This window comes from Talpa occidentalis, unplaced genomic scaffold (assembly GCF_014898055.3).
Source record: "Talpa occidentalis isolate TD23 unplaced genomic scaffold, MPIMG_talOcc4v2.1 talOcc4.9, whole genome shotgun sequence".
In the NCBI taxonomy this organism is placed as follows: domain Eukaryota; kingdom Metazoa; phylum Chordata; class Mammalia; order Eulipotyphla; family Talpidae; genus Talpa; species Talpa occidentalis.
Window position 1 is genome coordinate 23,846,188 of NW_023605305.1, and position 20,101 is coordinate 23,866,288.

A 20,101-nucleotide genomic window follows, 5' to 3' on the forward strand; every position below is an offset into this window, starting at 1 on the left:
CCACGACCAAAAGACAAGCGCAGTTTCTTCACGTGTCTCTAGGCTCCATGCACCTCCTCCAGGTCTCCTGGCTCCATCCTGCTCCTTCCTTCCTCAGTCTCTTCTGCAGCTTCTTCTCTCCCTGCTCAGCTCCACCCTCCCTTGGGTGGGGCAGGGAAGCTGGAACCTCCCCCTTTCCTGGGGACCACCCTGTTACAATTTGACCTTAGTTCACTTTGTTAATCTTTCTCATTACATTGCTAATGTACACTATATCTAAGACACATCCTACATACGTACATGTCTCAAATCATTGTTCATGCTTTTTCATTAGGTTGGAATTCCCTTATCCCTTTTGAGCTACCAAAATCCTACTTGTCACCAAAGATTTAGTTCACCCATCATGCCTTCCATAAGCTCCTACCTCTCTGACAGAATTAGCCAGGTGTGTCTGTCAGGGTCATTTTGTGTAGCTTGTCTCTAGTGTGTAATTTGCTTGGTATTATTATTGATTATTTACATGTTGGTCTCAGCTATTTGATGTCAACTTCATGAGGTCATGGGACGTCTATTTTGACCCTCTATTTCCCTTCTCTGACAGTTCATTCAGGTGTCTCATTTTTAGATTTCCAGGTAGCTGCTGCTGCTTGTGTTCTTGAAGCACTTTTTGGTTGCCCTTAGGGAAACAGTAGAAGCTCTTCTCTCATTTGCTTTTTTTATTGATTCATATTGTATCGGGACCATGTTGTAGGGTATGTTGGATCAGAACACAGAACTTTGTGCCTCAAGTGTGAGCTTTCCTGTCGACCCTTGGCTCATTCTCAAATAGAAGAGAATTGTAAACAGATATATGAGTAGACAATGGTGGCCTGCAATAAGCACAGGAGAGAGATCCCCTGAACTCTTATGCGGGAGGGAGGATTTGATAGTTAAATGCAGGAGAAGGAGAAGTCAGAGAAGGGCGGGGAGGTGGCGACTACATTTCATGGGGAGAACAACAAATGCAAAGGCAGGGAAGTGTGACAGATCATGATCCATTCAGGGGAAATTGTTTAGCAAGGTTAGGAGTTAGAGTTTCTATGAAAAGGTGGCAGGCAGGCTTCACATCATAATGGGTCCTAGATCCCAAGCAATTTTGAATGTTATCCTGAGTGAAGGAATTTGGCTTTAGTAGAGTTGGGTTCACATTCAACTTCATTACTTACCTTGTGATTTTAGGCAAGTTACATATCTTCTCTGGGTTTTATCTTTCCAGTAAAATAATACCTATCTTCCTTATGTGATTGTTGAGCATTGAAAACAATGTAGGTAGGGTGTTTAGCATATAAGTAGGTATGTCGTAAATGTTAACTATTAGTATTATTAGGAGGATAAGGAGTCACTGAAGGATTTCAAGGTGGGCAGTAACAAGACCAGTGTTGTCAGAAAGAATATAGCATTGAAAAGGATTGTGTTCTAGTTTGGGTCATGATGATAAAACCATAGATTGTGTGACTGAAACAACAGTTTATTTCTCACCATTCTGGAGGCTGGAAGTCCAAGATCTAGGCAGCTGCAGATTTGCTGTCCAGTGAGGACCCTGTGCGTGGCTCCCAGACAGCTAGCCGTGTTCTCACTGTGCCCACAGAGAGCTCTCTGCCTTCATAAGGGCTCCATCCCCCACTCACGAGGGCTCTACCATCATGGATAATCTCCCAGAGGCCTCATTTCCTAGTACACTATCATGTTGGGAGTTATGATCCCAACATAATTAATTTCGGGAGCACACAATCGGTCAGTCCATAACAGATGGATCATACCAGGGAAACCTATTAAAGGCAGGAAGAAAAAGAAGAGTTCACTTTAGACAAATTGAGTTTCAGATGAGCATGAAACGCTTCGGAGGCAATTGGCCATATGAAGGTGTGTTTAAGATTATGGCCCAAGTGGAAGAGAAGGATATAGGATTTCTAGTGTATAGGTTACAGCTGAGATCAAGAGTGCAGATTAAATGGTTCTGAGAGAATGCAGAGATTGGCTTTTCTTAGCTTTAATTGGAAAAGCTATGGAGTTTTCTTCTTGTTATAGGGCAGGGAGAGGGGCAGCCCAAACCCCGCAAACCTGTCTATTCTAAATGGGTTTTGTCATTCGTCGTATCAACACAAAACACATGAGACTTTAATGGGAAGGAACTTTAATAAAACTAGGAAACAATACAGGTAAGGCAAAGAGTTTAGTTTCTAAATGAAGCACCCAAAGTTACCCGTCCCCTCATGGGTAAAAGTCCATCCATATGGGAATGGCCCAGAGCAAGGCCCCAAAGCCTGTCACAAGTTTAAAGCATCTTCCAGTGGGGACCCACAGAAAAGGGTCAGAAACAACCGGACAAGCCCGGAAGGAAAAGAGTAAAATCAACATTAAGATAAAAGCTGCCACTGTCTCCTCCCCATGGGTCTCACCCACATCTATGTCACCCAGTCCACAACCAAAAGACAAGCGCAGTTTCTTTACATGTCTCTAGGCTCCATGCGCCTCCTCCAGGTCTTTTGGCTCTATCCTGTTTCTTTCCTCAGTCTCTTCTGTCCCTTCTCCTTTTCCTGCTCAGCTTCACCCTTTCTTGGGTGGGGCAGGGAACCTGGAACCTCCCCCTTTCCTGGGGACCACCCTGTTACATTCTCACAATGTACTTAATACAAAGTGTACATAATTTTATATGGTTCACAACAACCCCCCTTAGAACTTATCACACTGATGACAAAAAAGCTATGGAATAGTAAACATTTAAGGGATGAGCAGAAGACAAGATATAACAAGAGAAGGAGAAGGAAGAGAAAGGTAGAATGGAGTCTCAGAGTCAAGAGGGCTGGAAAGTTTAAAAGGTGATGGGATGGATGATTAGCAGCATCTTCTGGGTTGGCAATTAGGTGACTGCGGGAGGGCAGTTTCAGTGAATTTGTGGGGTCCAAAGCCAGGTTGCATGGGGGAGTGGGTGGTGAGGTTACGGAAACTGTGAGTAATGTTGCCATTCTTGTTCAGGGAGCCCAAAAGGAGAAGTTAGAGATGTAGAAACTAAGGGGTAATTGTTGGGCTGAGGATCCCCAGGAGAAAAAAAGGTGGGATTCAGATTTTAGGTGGAAGGACTTGCCTGCGTTCTAAGAAGGACATAGCTGCCAATGAAACTGAAAGAAAATGAGGATAGGTATTGGTCACTCTGCGACCTGTAGAGGTGATTTTTATAAAGTAGGAATAAGTATTTAATCCTTCTAATTCACTAAACCCATGTAATTAATTGATACCTGCATATGTTAAATCTGAGCATTTCCCTGTGGGCTCTTGGGGTCTCTATTATCACTTCATAGCTTTTTATGGGGTTGAATTTATAAGATGCATCAAAAAGAATATCTCCTTTTCTTTGACTGTCTTCCTATCACGTGAGGGTACTTTTTGAAAAATTCTAACTCCGGGTGTAAAGATTTTTGCTGAGCCTGGAATTAAATGAAGGGTTTATGTGTAGGAGCTAAATCTGAAACTTTGGAAGTGAGAGGTGTTTGTAGCATTCTGAAGGGCGGTGTCATAAAGCTGCTCTTTGGCTTCCTTAATGAAGTTCCTTGCTGAAACGTTAAGATTTTAAACTCCAGGCAATGGAGCTAATCCTCTTATCCTGATATTTAAATCTGGTAAAAACGTCTATGTCAGTGATGGGTCTGCAACACAGCATTCTGAAAAAGGATCTTCCAGCTTCTGGCAAAGTTGTTCATTCAAATCCTTTTCTGAGAAACTTGTGGCTCAGCCCTAAGCAGGCTAGTCGAAGGTCTTGCAAAAGACTTGTTATCATGTAGCCCTCAAAATAGATACTTGGAACTCCTCCTTCTAAATTAAAAGTTTGTGTTTTAAGTTTTGGAAGTATGACTGATATGAACTCATTGGATTTCTCTTGAGTATTATCCTCATGGAAGGGCATGGTTGGTGAACAGAATTACCAGTGAATAATAAAACTCGATCATGTTATTCACATGTTCAGGTCTAAAAGAAATGAATGAGGCAGTGGACAAAAAAAATCAAGTGAATTCCACCTCTTTAAAATAGTGATTTGTTGTGCCTCTCTGGTGGTGCAAGGGGTTAAGCATGCACTATGAAGCAATCCGCAGCCTCTGCAGTTTGATTCCCGGCCTGGCCAAGGAGCAACCCACATGGCGAGGCAGACCCCTCCTGTCTCGCCCGCTGCTCCCCTCAGCAGTGTATTTCAGTCAGTCTGCCTGTTCTGTTCCCCACTCTGTCTCTCGTGAATCCTCTCACCCCCCGCATCTCTGGCCTGTACCCCAGCTCTTGTATTCATAAATAATCTTTAAAAAAATAAAATAGTGATATGTTTACAAGGAAATTTGTTAACTTTTTTTTCTCTCCTGTGTATTGTTTAACCTGTTAGAGCAAACATGTATCTTTTTTAATAAAATAAATTCTAAGAAGAAGAGAAGACGTGTCTTCAGAGTGTAGATGTAAAACTAGAAACAGCCCATTCTCAATTATGAAGGTAATAAATACACTGCAGCGGGATGGGTCAGCGGTTGGGGACAATGTGGTAGGCAGAGGTCCTGGGCAGCCTCAGTTTGTTTGTTCATTCTATCTGCATGTCCTGGCACGTAGATGACTCTTACTGGAGTGTTGTGGGGGGGGGGGGCTTTTACATATTGGACTTAGGCCTGATTTCTTTAGCTTGTCTTCTAATCATATATTGGCCGATCAAGAAGGTTTTTGTTTTTGTTTTAAGTAGTCTTATGTGGAGTTTTAGCTGTTAGAAACTGAGGGACATACAAAAAGGTAAGGAATGGTTGTTTTCCTTCATGAGTTAATGATCTCATTGGTGATGTAAGAATAAGCGTATTAAAGTTCAGAATGCTGTATAATTATATGAGTACTGATTGAATGTTCGCATTGTTAGTATCATAAAAACTTGGAGGACAAAGAGACTATTGAGGATGGAGTTCTCAGGAAAGGCTACCAGTGTAATTTTCTCAAACACATTTTCTTATTGAAAATCTTTTGGCGCTTCCCTTTCTCTTACTAGTTAGTTTCTTGGTAAAAGCTTTGAGCTCTTTAGCCTGTCATGAAAGGTCATGATTTGACCCATCCTGTTCAGTTGTAAGTCTCACCACCAAAGTCTTACCACATCTCTTTCAGCCATCTTAATTCTGTGCAGTTCTCGTCTCTTTGTCTGCAAGAATTTGCATCAGGTGACACTTCATGTAGAGACTTTGACCTTCTTGTCTCTTTCTGGCCAAGGTCTGCTCATATTTTAAGGTTCAGTTAGAATCACCCTTGGAAACTCACTAGCCTCCTATCTTTCCCTCCCTCACTTAGCGGGCTCACCCATATCTCTTGTGTCCTTCAGCACTCTGTGCTTACCTCAGCTGTAGCACATATCAAACTCCGTCGAAATTGTCTCCCTTCTCTGCCAGACTGTCAGCTCCATAAAAGTAAGCACTGTCACGTTGATATATCTGTTGCCAGAGTCAAGCACAGGCTGTTCCAAGCATCTGGATTCCTTAATAAAGATGTATTCAAAGAATAAGTGAGTGACTGAACAAGCTGGGTTTTAAAGAGTAAATAGCATTTGAGAGGTAGAGAGGAAGAGAGTAGAATGGCATGAAGAGAAATAAATAGTATGAGCAAAGTGTCAGTGATTCCGATGAGACAGTAGTTGCAAGCTGGTTCTGATTCAGACTGCAGGTGACACAAACACAGAAAGGATGAATAAGATGTTGGATAACAGGATGAACAGACCAAATGTGTCATAATGACAGTGGACAAATCTAATAAAATCCTGGTTTCAAATGTTAGCAGGACCCTATTAAGTGAAAGGTAGATTACACTTGAAAAAATTTAAGCAGTTCCAAATGAGAGACAATTTGTGACATTTAGAGGCAAGCAGATTATGACATTTTATGGAACTATTAAAATGGTATGTGTTGTCTTTTGAGGTGGTGAATTCTGTTTTAAGCATCTAAGAATGTTGTACATGGAAGCAAGATTTATTATACAAGAACCAGGGTAAGGCCAGATGCGCGGGAGGGTGAGAGAATTCACCAGAGACAGAGTGGGGAACAGAACAGGCAGATTGACTGCAATACACTGCTGAGGGGAGCAGTGGGCAAGACAGGAGAGGTCTGCCATGCCACGTGGGACCCTCGCCGGCGGCCCGGATAGAACCAGTGCTGCAGAGGCTGCGGTCAGCTTCACAGTGCTGCGCTCAACTGCCTGCGCCACCAGGGGAGGCCCCATGGAGGCAGGATTTAGATAGACCTTTCAACCCTTAGCATAGGATTCATTGTTATTGAACAGATTGGCGTCTAAGCAGACTTAGAGAATTACACTGATAATTTAGAGGGTGCTTGTTAATTTGTGGTCTGAATAGGAAGAGACCATTCCTTGCAAATCAGGAAAGGGTTCAAGGCTAAAAAGGAAGTGAATGTAAGACCAAAGGCAGAGATGAGGAAGTACTTCTTGAATGGCTACAAATTCAGAAAAGTAAATAAAGTGCATTCAGGTAAAGGTGAAGAGGAGGCAAGTGTTGGCATCACTTAGAATGGTATCTGTGCGTCTTTTACTTGGCAGTCAGTCAGGAGGGAATAACTGGGCGGTGGGGAGAAAAGCCTTAAGTGAAATTTGTGTGAATTACCAATAAACCAGATTTATATACTCTGCCATGTTCTTCTGAACGTTCTCTGACTAGGAGGAGAAATGACAGAGCCAAGCAGTGGTGTGCAGTTCAGGCTTGGAGAGCGTCGTAGTGAATTTAGTAGTGGGAAGTTGTGCAAGTGGGATTGGCTATTCGTGACGGCAGCTGTGAACTGCTTGACCATGGTGTCTAACACAGGTGGGGTAATCCCAGGTGTTCCTAATACACTGGGTAAAATGAGAGTGGGGTGACTGAAGGTTGAGGATGGTAGGAGGCACCAGAGATTGCTGATGATGACTGTTAAAAATGCGTGTGTTTCACAAGGAACCAGAGTCGGGAGATGAAGTGTGCTGTCTGGACGTGAGTTGGAGATGAAGAGCTGTGCAGGCTCATAGGCATTGTCACTGTATATGTAGAAGGAGTTTGGAGAGGATGCCAGGGCATATGTGTGAAGATAGTAAATGTGAACCAAGTTGTCAGGGGAGGTTACAGTTGATTTGCTGTGTTGGGGCTGGGGGCAGCAGGGAACTAGTGACAGTGAGGATCAGTTGACCAAGATGGTAAGGCTTCAAATAAATAGAAGAGTAGCCGGGAAGGTGGATCAGTGGCTTGGAAGTGGCTCTGGGGAACTGGCAACTGTGTGAGAAAGTGAGTCCTTTGTGGAATCCAGCCCCTGTGGAGCATCACTGCCTTGTATGGCGCATCTGAGGGTCCTGTTTCTGTCAATGAGAGAGGAGCATGGTTGAGAATGAAGGGGAGTTTGCCTACAGAGAAATGGGGGCTCTGGGAGATTTCAGGGAAGAAAGGGAGGGGGGAGATATGCAGTGGGTGACTGGCAGCTTTGAGAATGTGGTTGACTGGTAATGGCAGGAGGAGATTGGAGGGATATTGGAGGGAGGGAGCAGAACACTGACCCGGCAGATGTGTCTGAAGAGTGAGTTTTCACCACTGCATTGGGAGTAACCCAGGTGCCAGGTCATGCTACTCTGCTGGCAATGGCCTCCTCACAGCTTTGGACTTCTGGAGTTTGCTGTGGGGGAAGCAAGGAATCACTCTGCGCCCCAGAGAATAATGATGTGAAGGAGACATGGCCCCATTGAGGCATGTGATTCTAATTTGTGAAGTGACAACATGGTCAGGACGGAAGAGGAGGTCCAGGCAGGACCTCTGCTCAACAACCCACACAGTTCTGTAGAAACTCCCCAGTGGAGGGTCTGGAGTGTGGACAAGGTGGGGTACGGGAACTTGGTGCCGGGTAACACTAAGCCAGCGCCTCCTCTCTCCTTTACAGATGAACGGGACCGCGTGCAGAAGAAGACGTTCACCAAGTGGGTCAACAAGCACCTGATGAAGGTAGGACTCCTTCCTGCACAGAGGCCGCTCTCACTGCGTCTCTCAGTCCCTCTCTCAGATTGTTTACCATGCGCTCAAGTCTGTGGAAGATGCACATGTGACTTTTTAAAAAATATAATATGGTCATAACAGTGTGGAAAGTTTTACCAGTTAGTTTCTTGGCAAAGCCAGTAACACCATTCTCAGGAGGCTGAGGTTAGGGGTATCGGGGGTGATTCGCAGGGATGTAAGAACACTTTTCTTTTAGCTTTACATCTTGTTTTATAAGCCCCTTTCTTTTTTTTTATTTAAATTTTATTTTTATATTCCCCATACAATTACAACCCCCTTATTTTGACCCCATTCCCTCCTTTCCCCACCCCTCAACCCCCCCTTAGAGTGTCTCTGATTCATAGTTGTTTGTTGATTTTGATATTTTCTTTCTTATAGTTATTCTTTTTCCTGGTCCCTTATTTAAGTTTTCTAGATTCCTGCTATGAGTGAGACCATCCGGTATTTTTCTTTTTCTTTCTGGCTTATTTCGCTGAGCATGATCCCTTCCAGCGCCATCCATGTTGCTGCAAATTGCATGTGTTTACCTTTTTTGAATGCTGAGTAATATTCCATGGTGTGTATGTACCACATCTTCTTGATGCAGTCATCTATTTTTGGGCATTTGGGTTGTTTCCAAAGCTTAGCTATTGTAAATAGTGCTGCTATAAACATAGGGGTGCAGGTGCTCTTTGGAATTGATGTTTCTGTGTCCTTTGGGTAAATACCTAGGAGTGGAGTTGCTGGATCATATGGAAGCTCTATGTTTAGTAGGTCCAGAAATCTCCACACAGCTCTCCATAGTGGTTGGACCAGTTTGCACTCCCACCAGCAGTGCCGGAGAGTTCCTTTTTCTCCACAACCTCACCAACATTTGTTGTTGCTAGTTTTTTTAATATGTGCCATTCTCACTGGTGTGAGATGGTAACTCATTGTAGTTTTGATTTACATTTCCCCGATTACAAGTGGTGTTGAACATTTTTTCATATGCCTGTTGGCCATTTGCATTTCCTCTTCAGAGAAGTTTCTTTTTAGCTCTTCTGCCCATTTTTTGACTGGATTATTTTCTTTGTTTTTGTTGAATCTCATCAGCTCTTCGTAGATTTTTGTGATCAGTCCTTTATCATTAGTGCTGTGTGCAAAAATGTTCTGCCAGTCAGTGGGGTTTCTCTTTGTTTTTGTTATTGTCTCTTGTGTTGTGCAGAAGCTCTTTAATTTGATGTAGTCCCAGCTGTTTCAATTTGCCTTCATTATCACTGCTTTGGGTGATGTGTCTGTAAAGATGTCTTTGATGTGCATATCATGTAGTGTTTTGCCTATATTTCCTTCTATGTATTTTATGGTTTCAGGTCTTATGTCTAGTTCTTTAATCCATTTTGAGTTGGTTTTTGTGTATGGTGTGAGGTAGTAGTCAAGCTTCATTCTTTTGCATGTAGCGACCCAGTTTTCCCAGCATCATTTATTGAACAAACTTTCTTTGCTCCAATGCATATTCTTTGCTTCTTTGTCAAAGATTAGTTGACCATAAATCTGTGGGTTTATTTCTGGATTTTCTATTCGATTCCATTGGTCTGTGCGTCTGTTCTTGTTCCAATACCATGCAGTTTTGATGATTATGGCTTTGTAGTATAGTTTGAAGTCTGGGAGTGTGATGCCTCCATTCCCTTCTTTTTTTTTTTTCAGGAGAGTATAAACCCCTTTCTTTAAATTTGTTTACTAGGTAAGGATGGGGCAAAGGAAATTTTTTTCCTCTTTTAAAAGTACAAATATTAACTGTTCAGATTAGTGCATGTGTGTGTGTCTATGCACATATATAAGCACCAGGTAGTCTAAGTTACAGAATGCTTCTGGAATCACTAGGCTTGGGGGAGGGGTATTATTATTCTTAAATGGAGGAGAAAGCAAGGCAGGGTGTGTTGAAGCCCCACCCAGGGATGAGTGGTATGGTGAGTGTGACAGTCAAGATTTCAAATCAAAGTTTTTGAGTTTCTGAGAATCACTGCTCTGGGTGCTGTCACCAGTGACCGCTTAATTGCCACACAATAGCTTAGTTTTTACCTTTCTCTTATTTGATGTCTCCATAGCCTGTGAAACTGTTGGCTAATTACCCCTTGAGCCCCTCTCTTACAATGGCTTCCATGACACTGCTCTTTCCTGAATCCCATCTACCCTCTGTGAGTCCTTTTCCTTCCTCTCCCACTGGCTTTTCTTCCTCTGTCTCCCGCTTCCAGGTCACTGGTCCCCAGGGCGGTAGCCTTGGCCTTTTTCTTGTTTTGTTTTTTGTTCTTCTTTGGCAGTCTCATCTGTTCTAGCCTTAGGGATGGTTTGGATGCAAAAGATCTCAGGTGGAAAAGAGTACAGGTGATCTTGGTGTGTCATGTCTGGATGCCGCTGGGCTCTATGAAAACCAGATATTTTTGGGCAACTACTCTCTCATATTCCTTCATTTTTTCTTCTTTCTGCATGTCTCATATATTTATTTCCCCCATTGTTTGTGTGTGAGCTTTGATGCTGGCCCTCAGTGTGTGGTAAACGCCCATCTTAAAGACACACCACAAAAACTCTTATTGCCTGGCTGGCTTTTCTTTTCTTCCAAGGGTCAGTAAGCTATGGCCAAGGTGTTGGTTCCATTAATTAAACATGGCTTATTAACACCACTTGGTTTGGGGGTGCTGCATGTGAGGGCAGTTTTCAAACTGTAAGATGAGGGTCATAAAGAAAGTCCATCCAACTTATGGATAGCTTTACCTGCTCAAAGATCTGCATATCCCTTTGCCACGCTCACCTGGGTGTTACTCAGACAAAAGTTGTACACACAACCCAAATTGCTCTATATTTTCACTCATGTCCCTACTTGTTCGAGTTTGGAACCTGGAATCATTCTATCTCCAGCCTTGACCTTCTCCTCTCCTGTGTCACCAACTCCAACCAGTCACTTCCAGTTGAGGAAAATGCTTGCTGATGTGGTCCACGGCCTCTTCAGCTCTTGCCTTGACCACCATAATAGTTTGCTAATAACAGTGACAATGATAATAGTAGTATTAGTTTATTGAGTACTTCCTGTCAATCAGGCATTTGTATTAAATCCTTTACATAAATTATCTTATTTAATCCTTCCTTCACCTTGTACTATAGGTTCTATCAATACTCCCATTTTAACCATGAGGGACATGCCATTTAGGTGAGTTAAGAAACTTGTTCAGGGTTACAAGAGGGAGGCCTGCGAGTTCAGGGAACCTGTCATGTAGAACCTGTGCTCTTACCGGTGCAGTACTGGCCCTGGTTTTGCCAGCATTGCTAGGTACATAGACCCAAGTTCTGCCTAGACCTGGATCTCTTGCTGCGCTGTGTGTCCCCTGCTGTTTAGTGGCTGTCTCTTTGTGCTGCTCCCTCATGTGGGGTATATTCCCTCCTCCATTCTGCCTGGAAAACACCAACTTAGCAGCTCCTCCATAAATATTTTCATGACTCTCCCATATGGAATCACACACCCTGTTCTTTGTACCCTCACTATGTTCCTTATGAGCACCTATAGCATTTATATGTCTTCTGTCTTTCTTCCAGGTTATTACTTAAAGGCAGATATTGTGTCTTTTGTTTTGTTTTGTGTTTTTTTGTTTTTTTTTTTTTGTGGGACCCTCGCCGGCGGCCCGGGAACAAACTGGCACTGCAGAGGCTGCGGCAGCCTCGCTGCCCAGCGCTCAACCACTGTGCCACCAGGGGAGGCCCTGTTGTTTTGTTTTTTAAACACAGAAAGGAAGAGAGAGCAACAGGGAGGGAAAAGAATTCTAATTCCTTGCTGTGTTGTCTCTAGTTTGATGACATATAGTCCTATAAGGATGCCCTTTACAACCTGGTCCCAACTGTCCAACTTCATTTCTGAGCATTTTTCCTGGTGTAGCCTGTGCTGTCACCAGATAAGCCAAATCACTGCCCCCTAAACACTTCTATTTTTGCACCTCTTTGCTTTTTCATTTCTCTCTCCCTGAAAGGCCTATTCCAGCCTCATCTCCCTCACTACCATCCAGTTTCCCTTCAAAGGCCAGCTCCAGCATCACCTTCCCAAGACTCTGATTTCCATCCCCCACAATGAATTAATAGCAATTCCATCTCGATTCCACACCACTGTAAAGAGCTGTCTTGTGCTCAAGCACCGACCTCCCCTGTCAGCGTGCTGGTGGCAGCCTAAGCTGCCTTGTGCTGCTCTTCTCACTAAGTGCTGCACCAGGAACATGAGTAGTGCCTAGTAACTATGTGTTGCCTCGAGAAAATAATACCTTTGGGGCCTCCTTGGTGGCGCAGGTGGTTGAGCACCACACTATGGAGCTGTCCACAGCCTCTGCAGCATGGGTTCGATCCCAGCCAGCCAGCGAGAATCCCACATGGCGCAGCAGACCTCTCCTGTCTCGCCTGCTGCTCCCCTCAGCAGTGTATTTCGTCAGTTTGCCTGTTCTGTTCCCCACTCTGTGGTGAATCCTCTCACCTTCCCACGCATCTGGCCTGTACCCCAGTTCTTGTATAAAAATAAATCTTTTTAAAAAATTAAAACTTTAATCATGCTTTATAGCTTATAAAACTGTACCCTTGTCTGTCTTTATCCTTACAGTAACCCTGAAGGAGGTAAGGGAATCTCATCTGCTCAGTTTTCACAACTAAGGAAAGTGAGAGTCACTTTTCCAGGACATACAGTTAGTGAAGGATGGAGCTAAGGATCAACCATGCAACTTTTGGCCAAAACTTTTTCTTTCTACAAATATGTCCCCAACTTACTCTGCTTTCATACTTCATTGCTAACAGTTGAGCAAACTGAATTTATCCTGCCTCCAGCTCGTCTCCCTAACCTCGGTAGTTGAATACAAATACCTTGACTCCCTGTTCTTCACTTGTAGCTGATGTTGCCTGTTGGGCCTCTGCCTCAGTGCTGTGTGATGACAGGAGGCCTGGGGAGGGAGAAACTAGATGAACACATCAGAGCATTGTTAGCAGTTGGAGGCCAGCCAGAGCCTGAAGTCCCTGGCTATTTTTCATCTTGTCTCAGGCCCTCCCATAACCTGTGATTCTAATGCATTTTCCTCATCTTGGGATAGTTTGAAGAGAGATTCACTGCTAATCATAATTATTGATCCATGTTGAAATTCTTTAAACTTTGGGCTGAGAATTAGGGATTAAGATTTGTGTTTACAATTCAGGCAGGCATCCTTTGCTTTGTTCTCCAAGTACCCAGATTAATGTTGCTAATATCTAGTAGACGGATGTGATCAAAGCAACCACGCCTCTCAAGTTCTAGATCTCCATGTCCTAGGAGCTCTTGGATTCCCAAATAACTCTTTGAGAATCATTTTCTTCTGAGATAAGCAAAGGAATTCCTCCTTTTTTTTTTAAATTTTTGTTTTAATAGAGGCATGTTTTATTTGTTTGTTTGTTTGTTTGTTTGTTTTGTTTATACATGCACTGGGTACAGTCAGAAGTGCGGGAGGGTGAGAGAATTCACCAGAGCCAGAGCGGGGAGCAGAGCAGGCAGAAGGACCGAAGTACACTGCTGAGGGGAGCAACAGGCGGCAGGAGAGGTCTGCGCGCCATGTGGGACCCTCCTCCGGTGGCCGGGGAACAGCCGGGGATCGATCCGGCGCTGCAGAGGCTGCGCGCAGCTTCGCAACCCAGCGCTCAACCACTGCGCCACCGGGGAGGCCCTCCTCCTTTTTTTTTTTTAAGATTTTATTTATTTATTCATACAAGAACTAGGGTACAGGCCAGATGGGCAGAAGGGTGAGAGGATTCACCAGAGACAGAGCGGGGAACAGAACAGGCAGACTGACGACATACACTGCTGAGGGGAGCAGCGGGTGCGACAGGAGAGGTCTGCTCACCATGTGGGCTGCTCCGAGGCTGGCGGGGATCGAAACTGCACTGTAGAGGCGGTGGACAGCTTCACAGCGCACTGTGCTCAACAGCCTGTGCCACTAGGGGAGGCCCTAATTCCTCTTTGCTAGTTGAAAATACTTTTGACCCAGTCTTAAAACATTTTTGTTGAGGATGTAAGCATCTGAAATGTATCAGTCACTTCATTTAGAATGGAAATCCACTGACACAAGAGTTGTTCTTATATCCCAGAATCAGCAAAAAGAAAAATTTAGAGTTAAATGAGGTTTTATTTAAATGATCTTTGCCCTATCTTTAAGTGTTGGTAGTTGATGAAGTATTTCCCCATAAAAAGAACTTGAGAAAGTATGAAAGGATGCAATAGAGCTCAAACTCACTTAAGAAGGAGAAATGCCTTCTCTGGTTAGTTCCCAGAGACTTCAGAGGTTAATAGATAGAAAGGAAAAGCCAACAGTTAATCTGGAAGATGGGATCATTCTTTCCATTTTTATTCAGCTTTGCAATCTAAACTTTCAAACTCCAGATTCTTACTAATGTTCTTTACCGTCTGTCTGTCTGGGACTCTTTAGTGAGGAGAGGATAGTAGACAGCTCAAATGATTCCAGGACACTCTCCTGTGCAGTCTCTGCTGTGGCCACATAAGATAACTCACTGCTCCCTAAGCATTGTGTGGACTTTCACACCTCTTTGCTTGTTCATGGCTGCTGGAAAGGTCAGACGGGCACTGGCAGTGGGGTTTAATTTAAGAGATTGAAAAGTAGTGCTGGTTAAATGCTGAAGAGAGAAGTGTGGCCTTTATGGCCAAGTATGACCATAGGTTCGTGGCTATATCAGGGCTTGATTAACTCTAAATGCACCCCTCTCCCCCGATGAAAGTTATAGACCTACATTTCGACTGTGGACCTACATTAAAACAGATGCTGTGCATACATATCTGCTTATTCAGTAGAGTCATCCTTTGTGGATTTCAGAATCCTCATCCTGAGAGTTGCTTTGTTAATTAGAGCTGGCTGGTATCACTGTTGGATTCCTCAAAATTTAAGGACTTCTCAATACCGGGAGACTATAGAACTTTTATCACTAGGAGTCTCGCATTTTGCTCCCCTTTCTCACTCCGCTTACTCCAGTGGGCCCTCCAAATCTTCACTCTGACTCCCTGCATTTGAGCAGTTTTTTTTTTTCCAGAGTGAAACGTCTAGAAAAACTATAATTTTTTTTTTTAATCTCTAGGCTTTTTCTTGAGGATAAATTTGGCCATTGAATCAATATTGAATTGTCCTCTTAAAATTTAGAAATCCATCCTAAACTACCAAGTTCACTCACTCTTGCTTTCTCCTGTATCTTTTCATATAAGTAGATGAGCATAAATAACATACTTTTCTTTTTAAAATTTCCTCCTTGGACTGATTTATTACTCTTCATCATAGTTTGGATTATGGACATTGAGCTGCTTGTGTTTTAACAGTTTTAGAGAGAAACTTCTTTATATCAGATTTTCTGCAGGTATCAAAGAGTACTATATGGCAATCCTTGGTTCTTTTTCAGGGATTCCTTTATAATTTAATAATGTTGATAATATGTCATTTGTACCCTTCAAACATCATGGAAGCCTTGTGAAGGGAAAGAGCACTGAATCAGGAGACAGTGGCTGGAGGCGTCCCAGCTAAATGATCTTACAAAGTTATTTAACTTCTGTAGGCAAGGCTTTTCTCGTCTATAAACTGGGAGTGTTAGAATTAAATAATCTTTAAAGTCCCTATGGGCTCAGATTCTGATTCTAAGCACTTAAATGCATTTTATTCTCTTTGCTAAAGCCGTTCAAAGATTGGGGAAAGCTTTTTATTCACACCCACCTCCCACCTTCTGTGCCATTCTTTGAAAAATCGGTAGAACAAAGCTTTCCTTGGCTTAGGAATACATGGGATTTGGTGAGGATTGGATTGAGTCAGGGCAAACTTGGTCTTTCAAAATATAGCCATTCATTAATTTTTCAAAATGGCTTTATTGAGATTTAATTCATATGCAGTTCACCTATTTAAAGTATATATTTCAAAGACTTTTAGTATATTGAGTTGTGCAACCACCATCTTATCAATTTTAGAACATTTTCATCACCCTCCCATAAAGAAATTCCATACTCTTTAGTCATCACCCTTAATCCCTACTCTTAGTTTCTCCCCACAGCCCTAGGCAACCGCCAGTTGACTTTCTGTCTCTGTAGATTTGTCTCTCTAGAGACTTCTAGATGTCTCATGTAAATGGGATCATAAGGTATGATTCTATTGTAACTGATTCTTTGTAACTGGCTCCTCTCATTTAGCTTAATGTTTTCAGGTGTCATCCACATGATAGCACAGATCAGTATTTATTGCCAAAAGATGTTGCCGTGTATGGTTGTGCCACATTTTGTTTATCCATTTATCAATTGATAGACATTTTGGTTATTTTAACTTTGTGGCCATTACAGCAGTGATTGCTGCTATGAATGTTCCTGCTGGTGGGCGTGTATTTTCAGTTCTTTTGTGTATAGATCTACAGTGGAATTGCTGTGTCATGGGGTAACCTGTGTTTTTGCTTTTTGAGGAATTAGCTGTTTTCCAAAGTAGCCACATCATTACACATTCCTCCCAGCAGTGCCCGAAGTTTCCAGTTCTCCTCATCTTCACCAGCACTTAGTGTCTGTGGTTTTCATTATCCATCCTGGTAGCTATAAAGTGATATCTCACTATAATTTTGATTTCCATTTTTCTTATTGCTAATGACACTGAGCATCTTTTCCTGAGTTTGTTCACTTGTATAGATTCTTAGAAGACATTTACTAATTCTGATTTTCACAGGTAGTGCAAACTGGCAAGGACCTGGGTAGTTTTCCATTCATTTTATTTGTTGACAGAATAGCATCATCATTTCTCGCAAAAAAACAGGTATTGATGAATGCTGAGCACAGTTAGTTTTACTCGACTGTCTGTAAAACTTCTGATGCTTAAGAGATTTGTGGGAAACTTTAGAGGCAACCTAGTACATGCAGAAGAGTTAAAGACTGTGCAGTAGGGTGGGCCTGGATTTGAGCAGCCTGGCCATTTCCTAGCTATGTGATCTTTGGGTTTTAATTGAACCTCTGAATCCTATCTTTGCGTCTGAAAAATTTCAAGACTTTTTTTTCCTATTGTTGAAAATTCTCCAGGAAAAACTAACTCGCAGCTCTCCCTTCCCCCATTACACCTGCCAGTCTCTCTGCTGTCATAGTTACTTGGTTATTATACTCAGTCAAATATTGAGAGACACATGCTTTTCCTCATCTTGTAAGGTGTGGTTAATTTTTGCTATTCACAGGTGTTAAAACATAACTGGAAGTTTTCAGAAGAAAAAAAGAGCCTTGGTGTGAAGTCAACTTTACATTTCAAAGTGCCTCCTTTTTCTTTTTAATACTCCAGTGTTTAGCATCCTATTGATAACATGATCTCATTTGGTCCTCAGCCCTACTGTAATTTATTTAAGTAATTTTTCGATGCTTCTCTTGATCTCTGTGGTCTTTGCTAGCCTTACCTGTCAAAAATAAACCCCTCATTGATGTCCTTTTTCTTCTTAGCTCTTAATATCAAGTATTTAATATTTTTTAACTTTAAAAAAAAGCTACCATTCATTTATAATCTTATTGACATTTCACCATTCTCTAGAAAATTATTCTCAAGAATAAAAAATACTCTTATTTGTGGGAGGATTCAAGAACCCTTCTGTAGTCCTCATCTAGGTTTTGTATAGTTGTAACATTTGATACTGGTGATAAGCCCTTCTTTGATTATAGTGTTCTTGGTTTTTTACGTATGCTCCTTTCACTGTCTTTCTTCCGGCCCTGCCCTTTGTTGACTGCTTTTCCACCTCTTCCCTTCTAATTTTGGCTGTTTCCTCTGGCTCAATCTTTAGCAATCTGTTCTTCTCCTTGCCCCTAACCCAGAAACGCCAGCATTTCCCATGTCTTGAGCTAGCTCCTCTACGCATATGACTTATGAACTTAAGTAGTCTTCTGACCCAGATTGAATTCCGGTATTTCCTGCTTCAAGAACATTTCCATTTGTAACTCCTTTGCTGCTGTTTTAAATTCAGCACATTTAAAACTGAGCTCACCAAATCTACTCCCTTTCCAACCTTCCTGACCTGCTTACTTCTGTTAGTGGTGCTCTGTGGTTGCTCCAGGTCCCAAGCTTGAAACCTTGAAATCTTCAAGCCAATGGCATGTATGGACTCATGAGAGCCAAATGTTAAATTTTCATGAATTTTGTGAGCTGATTGCTAAATACCATTATTATTAAAAATTAAATTATATATACCTACAATTAAATAAATTATTTAAGATAAAGGTAATAAATTCTCAAAACTCATTACTTCATAATTATTTTGGTACATGTTATTATTGTCTATGCTCTGGAGATTAATTATTTCCATGATGGAAATAGTAGATAATGGTGTGCTATACATTTCTTTCCAACATCACATTTAGTGATATTATATTAGTAGCTTGAAATTGGTCATGGTAGTATTTACACACTGTAGAGATCAACAAAGGCTACAGTCTGACCTAGATATTTTGTTTATTGTCTAAACTTAAAATGGAGAAGAAAATATTAATATTGCAGATTAATAAGTGTGCTGTGTCTTCTAGTACATTGTGGATACTGTAACAGATTGAAGGCCTGCTCTGCTCCCCGCTCTGGCTCTGGTGAATTCTCTCGCCCTCCCGCGCTTCTGACTGTACCCAGTGCATGTATAAACAAACCATCAAACAAACAAATAAATAAATAAAAATAAAACATGCCTCTATAAAAAAAATAATAAAAAAAAGAAGAAATAATATTTAAATGTGTGAAAGCTATTATCTGATTCTCCCTGAGCAGTGTTCTCCAGCTGGGTAATCTGCCCTTTGCACACACATATAGAGACACATGCCTTGCATATTTCCACCCCTACACCTAGTCTTACATGCTTTTCCCACCTTTTTTTCCTACCAAAACATTTTTCTAATCTTTTAGATCCTTTCTCTTCCAGAAGTTTCCCCAGATATCTCCAACCTTTCTCTTTCCTGATACCCAGTCTGTTTTAAATACTAGAATATTACAATTGGATAGGACTGTAGTTCAGTTTTCTACTCAAACGTCTATCTTCATCTATACTTAAAAACGTCCAGTGGCCGGCAGTTCCTTCTGAAAGCAGTCCTTTCTACTGTTGTCTAGAGAATACTTCGTGTTGGAAATTGATCCTTATAATTTCCAGTTGTCTTCTGATTCTGTGTCATGAACATTGCTTAATAGAATTGTCATGAGGCCTCCTTGGTGGCCTAGGGGTTAAGTCTCAGCGCTATCAACCACTGTGGCTTAAGTTGGATGGATCCCCAGCTAGGGAGTTGACCCACATGTGACACAGAGCAGACCTCTCCTGCCTCACCTGCTGCTCCTCTCAGCAGTGTATTTCAGTAAATGTGCCTGTTTTGCTCTCCACTCTGTGTCTGGTAAATCCTCTCCCCACCCCTTCCACCTCCACCGCTACCCTCACCACCTCTGGCATACACCTCAGATCTTCTATGAATAAATAAAATTGTCACTAGACTTGGAATCAGAACACCTGTTGCCACTTACTAGGCCCACGTGTGCCTTACTTTTCAGGGCCTCCCTCAGGTTTCTTTTCCAGAGTAATAAATTTCACTGAGAAGTTTTTTAGATTAAATAAATAAAACAAAATATGTCTGATTATAAAGCATAGTAGTCAAAGGCAAAAACTAAATCATGGGGGGAGGAATGAAGTATGGGGGAGTAATAAAAAGCACAACAGACTATGGTCGAGGGAGCTCTGACTATGGCGACCACAATTGAGGGGAGAAATCCTGTACTATCAAAGAATTAACAGGATAGTAAGAAAAGTTACCTTAAAATATATAATTTTTTAAAAGCTAAATGAAATCAAAAAGACCAAATGGAGGTCAAGTTTTTCACTTGGTGACCCTGGACAAGTTACTAAACTCTTTGCACCTTATTTCCTCATGTATAAAACAGGAAGAATAACAGTAACACCCACCTTGTAGATGCCGGGGAAAGACGCAAGAACATGTAAAACATTTATCGCAGTGTTTGACATTGACATTAACCACACATTTCCCCAAAGTGAGATCTGTTTTTTCCAAAGTTCTTGGTTATAAAATTGGAATTATTTTTT

The 20,101-nt window shown here is 42.0% G+C and overlaps 1 protein-coding gene across 1 annotated transcript in view; it reads left to right on the forward strand.

Moving 5' to 3' along the window:
- MACF1 (microtubule actin crosslinking factor 1) overlaps nt 1-20,101 on the forward strand; it is a 210,647-nt gene that overhangs the window by 12,814 nt on the left and 177,732 nt on the right. The window contains exon 2 of the mRNA XM_054691644.1: nt 7,926-7,987. Coding sequence (XP_054547619.1) covers nt 7,926-7,987 — 62 coding nt within the window. The remainder of the gene's footprint in view (nt 1-7,925; nt 7,988-20,101) is intronic.